This window comes from Aotus nancymaae, unplaced genomic scaffold, assembly GCF_030222135.1.
Source record: "Aotus nancymaae isolate 86718 unplaced genomic scaffold, 86718_ANA_hifiasm-v0.15.2.pri h1tg000067l, whole genome shotgun sequence".
NCBI classification, from domain to species: Eukaryota; Metazoa; Chordata; class Mammalia; order Primates; family Aotidae; genus Aotus; species Aotus nancymaae.
Window position 1 is genome coordinate 33,211,505 of NW_026988482.1, and position 18,181 is coordinate 33,229,685.

General features: G+C 42.6%; 1 protein-coding gene across 1 annotated transcript in view; it reads right to left on the minus strand.

Annotated features, from left to right (window-relative positions):
• Positions 1 to 3,563: 3,563 nt before the first annotated feature.
• The window catches only part of CFAP20DC (CFAP20 domain containing), a 350,823-nt gene continuing 336,205 nt past the window's right edge, over positions 3,564 to 18,181 (minus strand). Inside the window, exon 17 of the mRNA XM_012462831.3 lies at positions 3,564 to 3,589. Coding sequence (XP_012318254.1) covers positions 3,579 to 3,589 — 11 coding nt within the window. The 3' untranslated portion in view covers positions 3,564 to 3,578. The remainder of the gene's footprint in view (positions 3,590 to 18,181) is intronic.

An 18,181-nucleotide genomic window follows, 5' to 3' on the forward strand; every position in this document is an offset into this window, starting at 1 on the left:
ACTGCGGACTCACCCTGATTTGGGGTCTGGATCAGGACCCCTTTTGTATGACATGTTTCTTTGTCCTGTAACATCTTCTTCAATAATCTCAACTAGATCTTCTAGACAACTCAGTGCATCTTCTTCGTCAGCACTTGTTCCTTCACCTTGTATTTTTACGTTATGGAGACAGCTTCTCTCCTTAAACCTCATGAATCAAACTTTGCTATATCCAACTTTTCTCCTGCAGTTTCCTCATCTGTCTCAGCCTTCATAGAATTGAAGAGTTAGGGCCTTGCTCTGGATTAGGTTTTGGCTTAGGGAATGTTTTGCATCCTTTGATCTTCTATCCGGACCCCTCAAACTTTCTCCTTATCAGCAATAAAGCTGTTTTGGTATCTTATCATTCCCGTTCACTAGAGTAGCACTTTCAATTTCCTTCAAGAACTTTTACTTTGCATCTACCACTTGCCTGCTGTTTGGCCCGAGGGGCCTAGCTTTTGGCCTGACTGGGCTTTTGATATGCCTTTCTCACTAAGTGTAATCATTCCTGGCTTTTGGTCAAAGGTGAGAAAAGCGCAACTCTTTTTTTCACTTTAACACTGAGAGTCCATTGTAGGGTTCTGAATTGGCCTCATTTCAATACTGCTGTGTCTCAGGGAATAGGGAGGCCTGAGGAGACGGAGAGAGATGGGTGAATAACTGGTTGGTGACACAGTCAGAACACACATATTTATGAGGTCTGCTGTCTGATATCTGCTCGGTTTGTGGTGTCCCAAACAATTGCAATAGTAACATCAAAGATGACGGATCACAGATCACCATAACAGATATAAGAGTAAGGAAAGAATTTTAAATATTGAGAGAATTACCAGAATGAGACACAGAGACACAGAGTGAATACATGCATTGGAACAATGGTGTTGACGGACTTGCTCGCCACAGTCTTGCCACAAAACCTCAGCAATAAAAAGAAAAAACGGGGGCTGCATGCAACAACTTGAATGGACCTCAAGAATATTACACTGAGTGAAACAAAAGCCATTCTCAAAGGCTATGCATACTTATAGTTATGTAACACTCTACAAATGATAGTAATATAGGAATGGAGTGCTTTGCGGGTTAGGAGTTGAGGAAGCTGGGACTGTAAAGGGAGAGGAGGAGGTACTTTCTTTGTGGTGACGGAGCCCTTCTGTATCCTGATTGTGGTGGTGATTGCACAAATCTGCACACGTGATAACATTTCATAATTCTATACACAAAAAGCCATGTCAAAAGTGATGGAACCCAAGTAAGAGTTCAGTAAGTAGTATACCATTGTGATTTTTTGTTTTTTTGAGATGGGGTCTCACTCTGTTGCCCAGGCTGAAGTATAGTGGTGTGAACACGGCTCACTGTAGCCTCGACCTTCCAGGTTCAAGTGATCCTTGCACCTCAGCCTCCTGAGTGGCTGGGACTACAGGCAAACACCACCACATCTGGCTGATTTTTAATTTTTTTGTAGAGACAGGGTCTCACTATGTTGCTCAAGCTGGTCTCAAACTCCTGGACACAAGTGATCCTCCCACCTTGGCCTCCCAAAGTGCTGGGATTACAGGCCTGAGCTACCATGCCTGGTCCACCATTGTGAATTTTTTGATAACATACTGTGGTTACATTAAATGTCATTTTTAGATGAAGCTGTATGAAGGGTATATGGGAACTCTCTATACTGTTTTTACAATTTCTTGTGAGTATTAAAAATTTTTTCAAAATAAACAGTAAAAACAAACAAACAAATAGGCCAGGCACAGTGGCTCACGTCTGTAATCCCAGTACTTTGGGAGGCCCAGGCATGCAGATCACGAGGTCAAGAGACCGAGGCCATCCTGGCCAACATGGTGAAACCCCCGTCTCTACTAAAAATACAAAAATTAGCTGGGCATGGTGGCACATGCCTGTAGTCACATCTACTTGGGAGGCTGAGGCAGGAGAATCCCTTGAACTGGGGAGGCAGAGGTTGCAGTGAGCTGAGATTATGCCAATGAGCTCTAGCCTAGCGACAAAGTGACAGTCCATCTCAAAGAACACCCCAAAAGCAAATAAAACTCCAAAACAAAACAAAACATGCCCCCTGCCCGCCCTGTCTTCTCACTCCTCAGCTTGAGCTCTGTTTCCTTTGCGTGATGCTCCTTATGTCATGCTGCAGTTTGCCGTCATGAAACCAGAGCTAAAAATAAGGAGAAACCAACATTTTGGCAAAAATAGTATTTCTCAAAGGGTGTCTCTTAAACACTAATTCAGCAGGATTTGTTAGGGAAGAATAAATATTCTGCGTCCAAGCACATTCAGGAAATCCTGGGTTAAACAGGTTTCCTTACTGAAAGACTCATATTGTGGATCTCTAAGAGGAGGCTAAAGAATACAGCAACTCCTTAGTTTTTTCAACATGGAATCTGTTGTTTTCGTCTCTGGATATCTTAAGAGACTAGAGATCCAGGTGCTTGGGAAACACTGAGCTAAACACATTCATCAGAGAAGAGAAAAGCAAGGAGCTGTGCATCAGTTTCACTTTGGAGTTGGGTGGTGGGCTTCAGGCTCTGGCTCTGCCTAGCCTTTTGTAATGTATTTAGTGTAATAACTTACAGGAGACATGCTGGAGAAAAAGAGGGTCAATATTCATGGTGTGAAAGGCCTGATTTTTATTTTTATGATTCTCCACTTTGAGCAGTGACTTTGGAGAGAGTTCTTCTTCCTTTTCTACTGCGTCTTTAGGGTTGGAGGCCCCATTCCCCATCTGACAGTGGGCCTGGATGGAGGGAGAATAATTGACAATCCACCCTGGGAGGTGAGCAGGAGATGATGGGCCTTTGGGGACACAGGTGGAGGTTCTTGAGGAAGAAGGTCCAAGAGGAACATTCTCTGATGGCTACAGGGTTGGCTGGCCATGCAGTGAACCCCAAGTTTCTAAGACATTTGCTCATGAGGAGTGAAACCCAGGGGTGGAGGAGACAATCTGAGTAGACTGAAGAAGCTATCCCAAATCTTATCTTTCTGTGGGCTTTTAATGGTTATAACATTTCTTGTGCATTAGTTACCTACTTTTGCATAGCAAATGACCTCTGAACGTAGTGGTTTAAAAGAGTGATGCATTTTGTTTTCTCACACAGTTTCTGTTAGTCAGGAACTTGGGAGTGATTTAGCTGAGCGGTTTTTGAGTTCTGGTCTCTCATGAGACTGCAGTCTTCTGGAGATTTGTTTGGGGCTAGAGGATCTGATTCCAAGATGGTTCACCCACATGGATCGTGCATTCATGCTGGCTGTTGGCCAAAAAACCCTCGGTTCCTCACCATGTGGACCTCAGGTAAAGCTGCTTGAGTGTTCTCACAACATGGCAGCTGGCCTCTTCCAGAGCAAGTGATCCAAGACAGAAAGAGCAAACTGGAAGCTGCAATGTCTTCTGTGGTGCAGTCGTAGAAGTCACACTTTATCATTTCTGCAATATCCTATTGGTTAAATAGATCAGCCCTGTTCATCTCTACTGAATGTGGGATGGAGGTTATATAACAGCATAAATTCCAGAATGAAAGACTCATGGGAGCCATCTTGAAAGTCTGCTACTACAAGTAACCTATAAAAGAAAGAAATTATTGAATGAATATCCTTAAGTGGGATGATATACATTCTTAAATGGCTAAAAGCACAACCATTTTTTAGAGACCCTATTAATCTTTTTGTTTTTTCCACAAGAAGGAGCATAATGCTAGGTCTCAGTTTGTTCATTTTTTCAACAAATATTTGTTGAGCACCTGTGTTGTACCGCCAGTTTGCTTAGGATCTTTGCACTGGGAGCCCTGTTAGAGAAACATACTGCAGGTGCACAGTCAGGAACCAGGCAGGCAAGACAAGGAAGAAGTACTGCCTTGCTTCATAATCGGATCTGAATATTTGTCATTCGTCCTAATAATTCTTTTAAGTAGGGGCCTCAAGTAATTGCGCTGGCCTGAACAGCACTTCTACCCTTTGTTTGTTGGTTGGATAATGACTTCATTTCATGTGCCCTAGTAAACCGATTGACTGTCCTCTCCCGCCGCTTTCTCTGATCATAATTCTTTCTGTTCCCATTTCATCCAGAGACGGGTGCCCTCCAAACCACACTCCCCACATTTATCAAAGCTAAATAGCTTCCTGATGCCTTCCTCCATATTTCTAAAAGCAAGTTCCTCTTACCTTACACAGAGACTAAGTTGAACAGGAAAACTTAATTAATACCCAATTTATCTTTTCCTTCAGGTTATTTATTTCTCAGTCAAAACTCTTGGTTGCCTGCAGGAAATGGATGCTGGCTATGTTAAGCGTAAGGGAATTTACTGGAAGGACACGAGAGTTCTCAGCATTGATAGGTGACTTGGAAACCGAGCTTAGGAGAGAGGTGCTTTTCTAGCACTAGGCACCAGTGTGCCACTGGGGCCATTGTGATAAGGCACCTTCAATTGATCTTGTCTGTCCTTGCTTCCTACCTATAATATTCAAAGTTTTGGGAAATAATGTCCAATTGTCTTGGCCAAGGCTTTTGGTTTCATAGGTGGGGAGGGAAGTAGCAAGACCTGACTCATTTTGTTAGCAACAACAACAAGAAAAACAAGAACAAAGACACAAAGAAAAAGAAAGAAAAAGAGCGAATGCTTTTACACGTTTACTAAGTGGCTCTTGCTGATTTGTTACCAAGCCATTCAAACTGAACCTTTCATTACCCAAGAAAGAGTCAATTACTTCATACTCCTCAGGATCCACACGAGGCTTGTATTTTGCATAAACAAGCCCCCCAAATTGGCAAACACTCACAGGAAGCGCTTCAACTGGATATTCTGTTAATTTACCAATAATCATCTTTGAATGCTATTTATTACAGAAAATTAGATGAACTTAGCATGAGCAGAAAAATATTGATTGCCGCCCTCTGAATTTTTAATATGAGTGTTTGATTTATAAATTAATCCTTCATTTTGTTAATTAGAGCAGAGAGGCAGTCTCCAAACCCAAGCTATGGTGAGCATTATTGTGATTTTCATCAGCAATTTTAGGTAATAATGTCTTACTAAAGTGAATTTCTTCTCTGGTTCAGGTTTTGTGTCTTGCTCTAGGAAGCAGCCTCATGCTTGCCAGGTTTGTGGTTATGTTTTTATAATCCTTTCTTCAGTCCTTTATTCTCAACCTACCTGCCCACTTTGGCTGGGTTTATTCCAAGTGTTTTTTCAGAGGGTTAACCTGGTTGACCTCTACTTTGCCCCAGGATCCTCTAACATTGTTCAGAAAAGTGTTGGGTTTTAGATGACTCAAAGGGCCTCTCATTGTCTAAATTTCTATCCCCAAGACCTAGACTCAGCTTGGTAAGCTTGGTAGTTTTCTGTAAAAAATTTAACTTGCTGAAAAAAAGAAACTAAAGGAAGAAATAGTCCCCTTATCTACCCCATACATACTTTTTTTTTCGATAGAAAAATGATTGCCAATGGTTGAAAGAGTGAGAAAGTGAACAGATCCTGTCTTAGTCTGTTTGGGCTTCTATAACAAAATACCGTAACTGGGGAGCTTATAAGCAATAGAAAATTATTCCTCACAGTTCTGGAGGCTGGGAAGTCCAAGGACAAGAGGCTGGCAGATTCAGTGTCTGATGAGACCATATTCTGGTTCTTAGATGGCACCTTCTTGCTGTGTCCTCATACGGTGGAAGAAATCAGAGGTCTTTCTTGGGCCTGTTTTGTAAGGGCGCTAATCCCATTCATGAGGGCTCTGCCCTAATTACCTAATTACTTCCAAAAGTACCCCCCACCCCGCCCCTGCTGCCACCCCCCTGGCCAATGCAATCACCTTGGTGGTTAGAATTCCAGAAAAACACATTCAGACCATAGCAAATGCTTTCAGTTTTTCAAAGATCTTCCACCATAAGTATCCTGCTTCATTTTGTAAATCACCCTGAGAAATGGAGAAAATATAGACTGGTTGATTCATGCTCAGGTCCTGGAGTTAAACAGTATCTTAGCTTTGCTATTAGCTAACTGTGTGATGTGAGGCAAGTTAATTTTCCTCTCTGATCCTCTGTTTCTTTATCAATAAAATAGGAACAATAAGATTCCTTATTTCATGTAGCTTACTTAGTGGTTGCCCTGTGCAGAGGGCAGGATCAACCTCTCCTAACCCCGAATTGGTTCAAATGTTGAAATGATGATGTCACAAGTGCACCAAAAGGGGAGGAAAATATTTTTTATTCAGTTCATGAGATTTTCTGGGAGGGGATGGGAGGCACCCAAGTTGGTTTGAAAATGGCTCAAAGTGGCCATGCCTTTGGTTTTTATTGTGGTTAGAAGATGGGGTTGTGGTTTGAGTTTCCACACTCACACGGGTTTGCACAGGCTGAATTTCCCCATTGGTGCCAAGGGAGGGAGTATTTGAGCTTTCTTATCAGCTTGCCCAGATATGGGGTAAAGGAAACGGGAATGGTGGAAGCATGAAAGCTGTCAGAGGTCAAACATAAAAAATGACATCCAACTCTTATAGAGTTACTATGAGAAAATATCTGCCTAAAGCACTTAGCTAAGTGTAGGGCTTTAGTAAGTACTTAACAAATTTTTAATGTCATGATTGACTTAATCTTTTTAAGAAGCTTTTGCATCTATGCCCTCATTTCCTCTATATATTAACCCAAGAAATAGAGAGATCTGATCAGAAGTAGATTTGGTATAATGCAAGCACCCAATGAATGGTAGCTGCTGGCATCACTATCACCATTTCCATCATTATCGTCAACTTTGTCATTATTGTCATCATCAAAATCACCACCACCACCACCACCATCATCACCAGCTTCATCATCATCAACATCATCAGAAACACATCACCACCACCATCACTTTTGACACAATCATCATGAGCATCACCAACATCATGACTGCCATCATTACCACCAGTGTCTCATTGTTATCGTGATCATCCCCACCATTGCCCTCATCACAACCTCCACCACCATCACCATCACTATCATAAGATTTCTCTTAGATTATCCACCTTTTTGGGTTAAAGAACTATATATTTTTTTGCATTGTGTTGGACTAAATAGAAAATTAGTTAAAAAGAGAAAAATAGGCTCATTTAACTGAAAAAATAAGGAATATAGTAGCAAGAAGTCCCAGGAGGGTGGTTTTCAAAGGCTCAAGGACATCTTTAAAGTCTTAGGTTCTTCTCTCTTTTCTGCACTCATTGCATTACCTGGTTCTTGGCTGGTTCATGAGATAACACAGCAGCATCAACATCCACACACAGGAATGTGTGTTTTGGTAGAAAAATGTGTTTTAGTAGAAAAGAGAACTATTTTTCCCTTGAGTTTCTTGTTATCAGCAAGTAGAATTTTTTGTTTTTGTTTTTAGACAGAATCTCGCTCTGTTACCTAGGCTGGAGTGCAGTGGCATGATCTCGGCTCACTGCAACCTCTGCCTCCTGGGTTCAAGCAATTCTTCTGCCTCAGCCTCCTGAGTAGCTGGGACTACAGGTGTGTGCCACCATGCCCAGCTAATTTTTGTATTTTTAGTAGAGACAGAGTTTCACCATATTGCCCAGGATGGTCTCGAACTGCTGACCTCATGATTCACCCTCCTCGGCCTCCCAAAGTGCTGGGATTACAGGTATGAGCCACCACACCTGGTTGCAAGTAGAATTTTTTACAGAAGTGTCTCCTCTTGCCTCCCACCTTAGCAGCTTCTCCTGATGTCTTACTGCCCAGAATAGTTTCATGTGGTCATGCATCAACTGATCACCGTCAAGAAGCATAATCCAATTTACCTGCTTGGGCTATGGATTGGGTCTGATTCTGGTGAAGTTGAAAGGGTATGCAGGTGAGTGCATGTCAATCCAGTAAGGAAGAAGTGGGGAATGATATTGTGTAGAAGTCAATGGAGTCGCTGTGCAGGGCTCTTTGACTGAGCTCCTATGCCAGTGAGACAGAAACTGGTGGAATCCTTCTAGACAGTGATGGTAGATGGTGGTCTTTGTTCACCAAGCATCATATTTTCAGATAGAAAAACTCACTCCAGTGAGTCTCCAGGGAAAAGGAAACTCATTGGTAGAATATTGGGATATGTCACAATCTCAGAGAGTGCAGGAACTAGGAGAGATATGAGGATGTCCTCCTCACAGTTTCCCATCAGTGTATCTCAGCTGTCAGACATCTGGACCCTGAGGAGATTCATCTTCTCAACTTCTCTCTGTCCATATGTTTCATTCTCCTCTCTCTGCCAACTACTGTTCTCTACTGCAGCCTGCTCAAGCCACACTAGCCCTGGCTGTCCGTTCATTATCTCAACAAAGCTGATTGCAGACTCTGAGGAGAGAGAATTTCACTGGCCTATCTTGAACTGATGTGGCCCACTACTGTCCATTCCTGCAGCAATTAGCAGAGACTGGAGTGTGGGTCATGTTCCCTTCAGGCCACCTTGCCCATTCATCGTGGACTGAACAAAAAAAAAAAAACTTCCTTTGAAACGGTGTTTGGGGAGTTTCCTTGGATGTGCTCTGGTAAGGAGGAAGTGACCATTAGAGGGAATGATGGGCCTCTCTACTATTGTTAGTGGCTAAATAAATACATTGAAATTGGCTCACAGCTGCAGTAGCCACACCTCACCTGAGGAACCTGTTGGCCACAATGGAGGCTCTGTCATATGGTAATGCCTAGACACTCACATGGATCTGTCTCAAAAAGGTGTTGCAATGAAAAAGAACACAGCCAACACCATCCAAAGTGCTTCTACAAATAACTCAGCTCCTTTATTTGTATTATTTTGAGGACTCTGATGATGACAGTTTTCACTGATATTTTGAAATCCTGTTTTATAAGCCTGTGCCGTTCATTCTTTCATGTTGGAAATGGGTTTGTAACGTTGGGAAAAATCCACACTGCGACAACGGATCACTCAGCAAGGTTAGTTTACTTCCTGCAGAAAGGGTGCAACTTGCTGGCAGTCTTGCCATGAGATCACACCTGAACAAGGAGACAGGGACATTTATAACTTTCACAACCTGATGCAATCGCCCTACTACTGTGTCGTTTCCATTGGCTGGAATGGGATCTCACATTCTATGCTTGACCTGATTGGCTAAAAAAATTGGAAATTTCCTGAATAGATGAGGGGAAAGAAGATGAGGAAGAAGACAAGGAAAAAGAGGAAGCTGGTCGGGAGAAGGTCAGGAGGGTTTCCAAAGAAGGAATGGCATGCACCAGGGTTTGGAGCTTGCCCAGTCCTGTTCAGACGTGCCAGAGTGAGTCAAGATAGCTGATTTAAGAAGCAGCTGATTTAGAGAATATATATACATGGGTATATGTTTATGCTAATAGTGGATAATAGCCATAGAGCAAGAGATTGTAACTCCTTATAAGGTAGTCTAAGATATAAACTTTGAAGAAAAACTTTCCCATCTCTCACATCTCATGACCCGGTTCCCTACACCTACCTCTCTCCACATACACAAAACCAAATCCTCCTTCAGCCTCCTCCCTGACTGCCTCCTGTTATCTTGCCTCCCTTTTCCTCTTCATTCTCCTATCGAAAAAGCCAGAGAACGCATCTGACTGGGCCACGCCCTCCTGGGAGAGTGGAGTCAGGAAATGGGTTGTGATCTTTAATTTTATGTGTCAACCTGGCTGCCCAGATAATTGTTCAAACATTATTCTGGATGTTTCTGTGATGGTGTCCTTTTGGATTAGATTTACATTTAAATTGGTGGACCTTAGGTAAAGCAGATTACCCTCCCTAATGTGGTTGGGCTTCATTTAGTCATTTGAAGGCTTTATGGAACAAAGACTGATTTCCCCTGATCAAAAAGGATTCTGCCAGCAGGATGCCTTTGGGCTCACTGCAGCTCTTCCCTGGGCCTCCAGTCTGCGGCCTACCCTGGAGATTTTAGGCTTACCAGGCCTCCACAACAACGTGAGCCAGTTTTTGAGTTTAAATCTCTCCCTCTATACACACATCCTGCTGCTTCTGCTTCTCTGGAGAGCCCTGACTAATATATGGCCTAAGCCTGATTCTCTTTTGTGGGCAGTGGGTGAGGAAAGTCTGGGAATATATCTACAGTTAATTTTAATGACATTGCAGGTGGAAAGATTCTAGAAATTGATTTTTGTTTTTTTCCTCTGCAGCTGCAGATCTTATTTTCTGCTTAGAGTGGATTCCTTCCTGGGCAGACATTAAGCATACAGCCAGCTGCACGGTGAACGAGAGACATTGTGTCCTTTCCTTTCTACTCATGTCCTGATCCCAGTGATAACCTCTGAGGCCCCAGTCAGTGGTTTTTTTTTTTTTTTTTTGATGATATTTCACTCTTTCGTTCGCCCAGGCTGGAGTGGTGCAATCTCAGCTCACTGCAACTTCCGCCCCCTGGGTTCAAGCGATTCTCCTGCCTCAGCCTCCGTGGTAGCTGGGATTACAGGTGTCCACCACCATGCCCAGCTAATTTTTGTATTTTTAGTAGAGACAGGGTTTTGCCATGTTGATCAGGCTGGTCTCAAACTCCTGGCCTCAGGTGATCCACCTGCCTTGGCCTTCCAAAGTGCTAGGATTACAGGCATGAGCCACCATGTCTGGCCCAATCAGTGGTTTTTAATAAAGGTGATTTTGCCCCCTTTGGGTACATTTGGAATGTCTGGAGACATTTTGATCACACCTGGGAAGTGGATGGGTGTTACCAGCATCTAGTGAGCAGAGGTCAGGGATGCTACTATACATCCTGGTACAGGACAAGCCCACTGCCACACCCTAATGAAGAATGATCTAGCTCAAAATGTCAGAGGCACTTGAACAGAGTGACTCCATCTTGAATAGGCACTTAGTAAAATGAGGCTGAGATCTGCTGGATTGTATCCTTAGGAGGTTATGCGTTCTTAGTTACAGGATGATAGGAGATCACAAGACACAGGTCACAAAGACTCCACTGATAAAACAGGATGCAATAAAGAAGACTGCCAAAACTCACCAAAACCAAGATGGCAGCAAAAGTGACCTCTGGTCATCCTCATGGCTCAATATACGCAAATTATAATGCATTGGCATGGCAAAAGACACTCTTACCAGCATCATGACAGTTTACAAATGCCATGGCAATGACCAGAAGTTACCCTATATGGTCTAAAAGGAAGAGGAACCCTCCATTCTGGGAAATCCCTGCCCCTTTCCTGGGAAACTCATGAATACTCCACCCCTTGTTTAGTATGTAATCAAGAAATAACCATAAAAATAGCCAACCAGCAGCTCTCAGGGCTGCTCTGTCTATGGAGTAGTCATTCTTTTATTCTTTTGCTTTCTTAATAAACTTTCTTTCACGCTACTCTGTGGACTTGCCCCCATTTCTTTCTTGCATGAAATCCAAGAACTCTCTCTTGGGGTCTGGATCAGGACCTCTTTCCGGTAACAAAAATGTCAATAGTGTCAAGGTTGAGAAACCCTAATTAAAGCAATTAACTAATATATAAAAATGACCTTCCTTTCAATCCTACCTTCCAAAAAATGCACACATACTCTCTCTTTCCTTCTCTTTCTCTTTCTAAGATCACTTTGTAAGCTGAGAGAATTATGACGGAGACTGGAGTGACAGCATAAAATCTGTCCCAGCATAAAATCTGTGAGATTTAAACATATATTATGAGATGCCTTATAAAACATACAGAATATGATTTGACAAGGCCCTTTGACAATACCCTCTTTTGCACAAAATTTTCAGGCAGTAATTCAATTTTGAGACTTTTCTCCTATTAAAATAGGTATGTGACACTGCCCAGGCCCTGGACTAAAGCACAGTCTTCAGCACTGGGCATTTTTTTTTCCTGGGTAATGAATTTTATTTCACCAAAAATAAGCATTAAAGAGCTTCTAAGGAGACATCATTGTGCTTATTGATTTTTTTTTTTGGCTTTGGAAAATGTGAACTGTTGCTGCATAATGATAATAATCATTAACTTTAGGTTTATTGTGGGGTTAATGAATTATTAGAGTACAGTGAAAAATTATTCTCCAGTAAATGTTGAATTTCATTTTTTCTGAAACTTCTCTCTCTTTTTCACATTTGGTGTTTTTGTCTTTTCCATGAAAGATGTGCAGATTTTAGATGAATGGGATTTGTCTGTGTTTTCTTTACCTGCTCTGACTCTTAAAAAAAAATCCCATGTTAATTATTAAGTTGCATCGGGGAAAAGAAATGATATTCAGTAGCTCTCCTATTCCATAATAAGAGAATCTTGGTGAACTGCTGGGGTCTGACCACAGACCCAGGCTTGCAGAATGGATGAATAACATATGCTGACACAGATATTTTGCCTATCAGTCTGGCTAAGGGTCCAATAAAGAGTTAGCAGCAGCAGCCCTGACCAGTTGGCACTCCAGGCATTAATTCAGTATAGATTTAATGACAGAGGCTTTGAGTCAACACACTTGTGGGTAATGATTAAAGGCCAGGTTCTGAGGTCTAAAGCAAACACTATTTGTGGGTAATAACATTGTTGACCCCCCAAGTAGAGAGCAGTCATGCACCCCTGGATGTTCAAAGATTGGTCTTAGGACCACATGAGTAAACAAGCTCTTTGGATAAACTCCCCCACATTCCTTTGTACCTACTCCTGCCTAATTGTCCTTGGGTAAGAACTGCTGCCTTCGGCCTCTTCTTTCCTGAGGGTTTTGCAAAAACCGTCTGGCCTTCCAAGAAGGTTTGTGTCTATTTTACAATTTTTCCCACCACACTGACTGAACCCCTACAGTGAACCTAGTGGATTACTCATTTTTGTGGGATTCATAAGCTTTAAAAATTGGCCGTTTTGGATTATAAGGCTTCAATCACCAAAGTCAATCCTTCTTTTATGGATTATTTATGACAATGGCAGGAAATAGATCTGTTGAACTGAAGGAACTATTTCAGAAGGGCATTCAACACCAGTCAGATCTCTCTATTACATAGGCAGCAGCTTCTGGGTGTGGGTCAAAGTTTTCAAAATGAGTTTGAGGGCATTCACAGCTTTCTGCATGGCTTCCCCCTCAACCCACTTCCTGCCCCTGCTCTGCTATCTGAGTTGTTATCATTGAATGCTTCTGCTAAAGAGTCAGGGGCCTGAAAATCAACTTCTAGGATAAAATAACCAACACTCATTCAACTATTGTTTACTGAGCACCTACTCTGGGTCAGGTCCAATGTGTAAAAATGAGGACACAGAAATACAACATGACCCTGGCCCCAAGGAGGTCACCATCTGTGTTTCTCAGAATCTGTACAGCTCTGACCTTTAGCCCAAGGCTGCTGAGATAACACAAAGGACTGCCTTGCCAGATAAGACTTGCAAGAATCAGATTTCATCTAGTATCAAACTCTACTGACAATTTTAAGCATATCAGTAATTGCGAGGCACAGGCAAAGCAGGGAGAGGCCCGGGATCCCCAGTGAACTTCCCCAGGCCCTCTCTTGCCACATTAGAATGCCCTCCATTAGCAAGTGAAATCTAATCCCAATGGCAGTGGGAGAAACAAAAGAATGCTCTTTTGATCATGGTGCATCTCCATTTGATATTTCAAAAATTACAAAGGTTACATGACATCTTCCAGGAAGACATGTCCCATAAATCCATAGATCCCACAATTATTTGCCCTGAGCAACCCAGACACACAGGTATACCGTGCCAAAAGCATTCCAAAGGTAAGAACTCTCCCTTAGTAAATACTATCTGTATGTTTTCCAGAAGGTCTGTCATTAGCATATTTAGAAGTCAATCTGATCAAGTACTTCCCTTTCTTTCCCAAAGCATTCCTTGTAGAGGGAGAGAATGGATTTCAGGCCTGCTGCTGGCTCTGTCCTTCCCAGGTGCCATAATTGACTAGCAATGCCTGCCATAGTTGGTTATGGAGGGGGTTGGAGGGTAGGACAGCAAGTGTGTGCCTCTAAGCAAGCCCGAGCAAACCTGATTGAGCAAAGAAGGTTGAGAGAGCAGTGAGTTGCTGAAGGTAACTCACTTTAAGGCCTTGAGAGACCAGTGAGTTGCTAAAGGTCATACCAGGGTGTGGCTAGAGAAAAGACTCAAACTCAGGACCCTGAACTCCAGGGCTTTTCACTGATATTCTTGCACATCATAATGATAACTAGAACAGACTCTGAAGTGAAAAAACCAGGTGTCCTTGACTTCTCACTAGCTGTGGTGTTGCCCAAGCTCTTAGCCTTTTACTAATTCAGAAGGGGAAAGGATATTATCAGTCCCTGTTTTTCCAGGACCTACTTTGAGCCAGATGCTGGGCTAAGTGCTTCATATCTAGTATCTCTGCAACTGGGATAAGTGCTTCATATCTAGTATCCCCGCAACTCTGTAGAGTGGGTCCTGTTGCCATTCTCATTTTACTGATAAGGAAACTGAGGCCGAGAGAGGTTAAGTAACTTACCCAAGGTCACATACCTTACATGTGCAGAGGGGATAGTAAAGGCCAGACACACTTTTTACTGGGGTGTATCAATCATGCACTTGCCTTGATTAGAGAGGTTGCCTTTACAAAAATGGCTTTATCAAGGGTACCAGCCATCATCTCTAGCCCATCTCCCTTCTTGTAGTAAACAGCATGAGTTTTTAAGTAGCTACTGTTCATTTCCCGTCCTGTGGATGGTGAAGTGCTGTTATAAGCATGGAGCAAGGTTTTTCAAACAAATTGAAGGGAAAAAATTTGAGGTGAAAGGAAGCTGTTGTGAATGGATTTTACCATCAAGACACCGTGTTGAAGCAATATTCATACCACTCTGCTAGCAAAGGTCCCTGTTTGCAGGATGACAATGGAAATGTATGGTGCCACTCCTTAGTGAGATCACATGGTGATGAAAGCAGCATGGAAAAATGAAACAAGCCCGGCCTCCAACTCTGTCAGGACACCTGTGACCTTAGCCAGTGCTTTTACCTGTCCCCTTTCTCCTCTCTAGGCCTCTCTTCCTCTGTTGGACAAGAGGGCCTCTGAGCAGCCAGCTCAGTCCTGCCAGCTGCCCCTGCTCTGCAGCTCAGTGTTTTCTCTATCTGTCCTCTGATACTATTTGACAGCATTTTGAGAACGGAGGCAGATGTCTTCTAAACATTATGAGAAGTGACTCTATCTTTTTGGAGTCTTGAACCCATTTGGGAATCTAGTGAAAACTACAGATCCTCTTCCCAGCAAAACGTACATATTTCCAAGCATTTGGCTCATATCTTTAAGAGATTCCTAGAACTCTCTCTTAATGCCCATGGATCTCAGGTTAAGAACCTCTGGTGTTGACTGACAATATATTTGTGGTTTGGAGATTAAGCACAACAATTTGGGAATGCAATGCACAGATAAAAAGGGAACAGTTTCCTGATTACAAGAATGTTCATTGTTTTGAGTTCCCGAGTTTTAGGGTAATTTGTTATATAGCAATAGATAACTACTACCCTCATAGGCTAATAACTTCTATGTGCAAAATACGATGTTAAAGCCCAGGAAGCATCACTGTACACCTCCTGAGAATAATCCTCAGCAGATTCAATGTTTTTAAGAAGCATGAAAGCATCTGCTACCTTTACCCCAGGCTAGGGGTAGCAGATGACCTTAAGTCTTACAGGAGCCTCGTGCCACCCAGCCATAGCCAATGCTAGGCCTCCCACTGGTATCTGAGATCTGACTTTTCATTTTCAGGTTCTGGCTTTGTTCTAAGGCCAAACACAATGGGAAAAGAAAGTTGACTGGCTTTCATTGCTAGGAATGATGAAATGGTCATCAGTTCATTTCCCTGGGGCAGATGTTCTATTGCCACTGAGAAGGGGTGACCTATGCTCACCCTGTGGATGTGACATGTTATTTCTCTCAGCTCCCTGGTGGGCCCGTGGGAGTCATGCCACAGGAGCCTGAGAGGCTGCGGTCTGGACAAATGGCTCTGGGCAAGCTGGCAGCTGTGATGAAGGGCAGGTGGTGCAAAGGTCGGGCATGCCAAGCTGGATAACCGTCAAAGTGCAAATCATCCCAGCAGGAAGACATAACGTCAGCCACCATAAAACATGCAGCCTGGAAACTGCCAGGGAAGCTTGAATGAGGGAGGATGCCTGAGGATAACAGCACAGGTAGGGGAAAACCTCTGTTAATTTCCAAAGCTTTTGGGTCCTAGGGGACCACACACTCACAAGGAGGAAGCCATTATTTACCTTATTGGTTGGATGCTGTCCTGTGAGTGGTAGAAAGGTCCAGTCCAAGGGAAGAATGTGAAGAAGGAAGGACACCGTGGATCACCTTCCTCTAGTATCTTACAGGGGTATCTTAAATTTCAACAGGGGACTCTTAGAGTTAGGGGAAAAAAAGTCAAGGTCAAAGAGAAATGAGCTACAAACGTTGTTGTCTGTTCATCAGTGTCTCTGCCCTTGGTTCCAGAAATTACCTTTCCCTCAGTGTTGTCCATGTATCAGGTAGGAAAAATGGAAGGATCAGTTAGAAATTCTGTTGTGCAGCATAAAAACGAAAACCTGATCACAGTGCTTTAGTCAATGGAACAAAGGCTCTGAACCATTATTTTTCTGCTGTGACCTTTTTTGACAGTCTGCAAAGCCTGAGGACTCCTTCTCAGACAATGTTTATATATGCATAAAATAAAGTATACAGAATGAAGACAGCAATCAATCATATTAAAACCATATTCATAATATTTGACCCAAACTTGAGATATAGTAGTATATGTGCTTTTCAATTAATGCATTAGTAACTAGGTCAAGAAGTGGGTCTAATAACCAACCACTGGCACTTCAAAATAGTGACAACTAACTGTAGGTGATAAATGGAGATATTGGCAACAACTGCAATCTTAGGAAAACATCTGTGATTTCTACTGACAAAGTGTATTAGACTAGTCAGGGTTCTCCAGAGAAACAATATCTATCTGTCTGTGTATGTCTCTATCTATGTATGTATCTATCTATCGAGATTTATTATGAGAATTGGCTCATGCAATCATGGGAGCCAAGAAGTCCCACAATCTGCCATCTGCAAGCTAAAGAACCTGCAGAGCTGGTGGTGTGATTCAGCCTGAGACTGAGGGCCTGAGAACCTGGGGGACCACTGGGGTCCAAAGGCTCAAGAACATGGACCTGTGATGACCATGAAATAAGGAGAACATGGGATATCCCAGCTCCAGAAGAGAGAGCAGTTTGGCCCTTCCTCTGCCTTTTTGTTCTGTGACTTCAACGGATTGGATGCTGCCTGCCACACTGGTGAGAGTGAAATTTCTTTTACTAACACCCTCACAGACACATCCAGAAATAATGTGTTACCAGCTACCTGGGTATCTCTTAACCCAGTCAAGTTGACATGTAACATCAACCATTACAAGTTCACCCCTTGTCAAGGTGGCACCCAGATGCATCTCCTTAAGCCATACTTAATCTCCAAATAACCAGGTGATAATTCTGCCTGACAGGATATGACTATCCTGCGTACAACTGAAAACATACTAATCCCTTCTTGGAAGAGTTATGTTTACTCTTCTAATGATGTCCCATAACTTAAATGTATGATGTACAATTAATAATTCTTAAATGCTGATAATAAAGTCAGCACATCTTATGTTACATGATAGGAGAATAAGAGAAGAAAGAAAATGAAGATATATGCTTAATATACATATACATAAACATAAATATATTAATAAAAAACAGAAAGAAATATTCATGACAATTACAGTCTTTGTTTCTATAACCAGTCACGTAGTTGTAGCTGGTCACATGGTTGTACCTTCTTCTACTACCTGTTCTATATGCCCTTTGCCCTCAGTAAACACCTTACCTGGTCGTGGTTCTTTATCTGGGGTGGGGTGATCCAATCCTTCATTCCTGAAGGGGATGAGCCACTTGTAGTCCTGTCTGGACTGGGTTGTTGTAGTTTTCCATTGACCTTAATCACAGGATATGGTAATACTAAGATACCCTAAGGATTCTCTTGTATTCCAGACATACTCTTCCTTACCTCCATGTAAAGTGGTAGTCTGAGTTCCCCTAGGTAGTCTGGATTAGTCACTCCAGCCAACACTATAACTCCCTTCTCTACCTGTTGACTCGGAGGCAAGAGAAGCCCTAAGTGACTGGGTGGCAGTCTTAACCTTCAGTTTAATGGGATTATTGTTGTGTCTCCTACTGGAAGCATTCTTCTCTCCGGAACTAAGACCTCTAAAC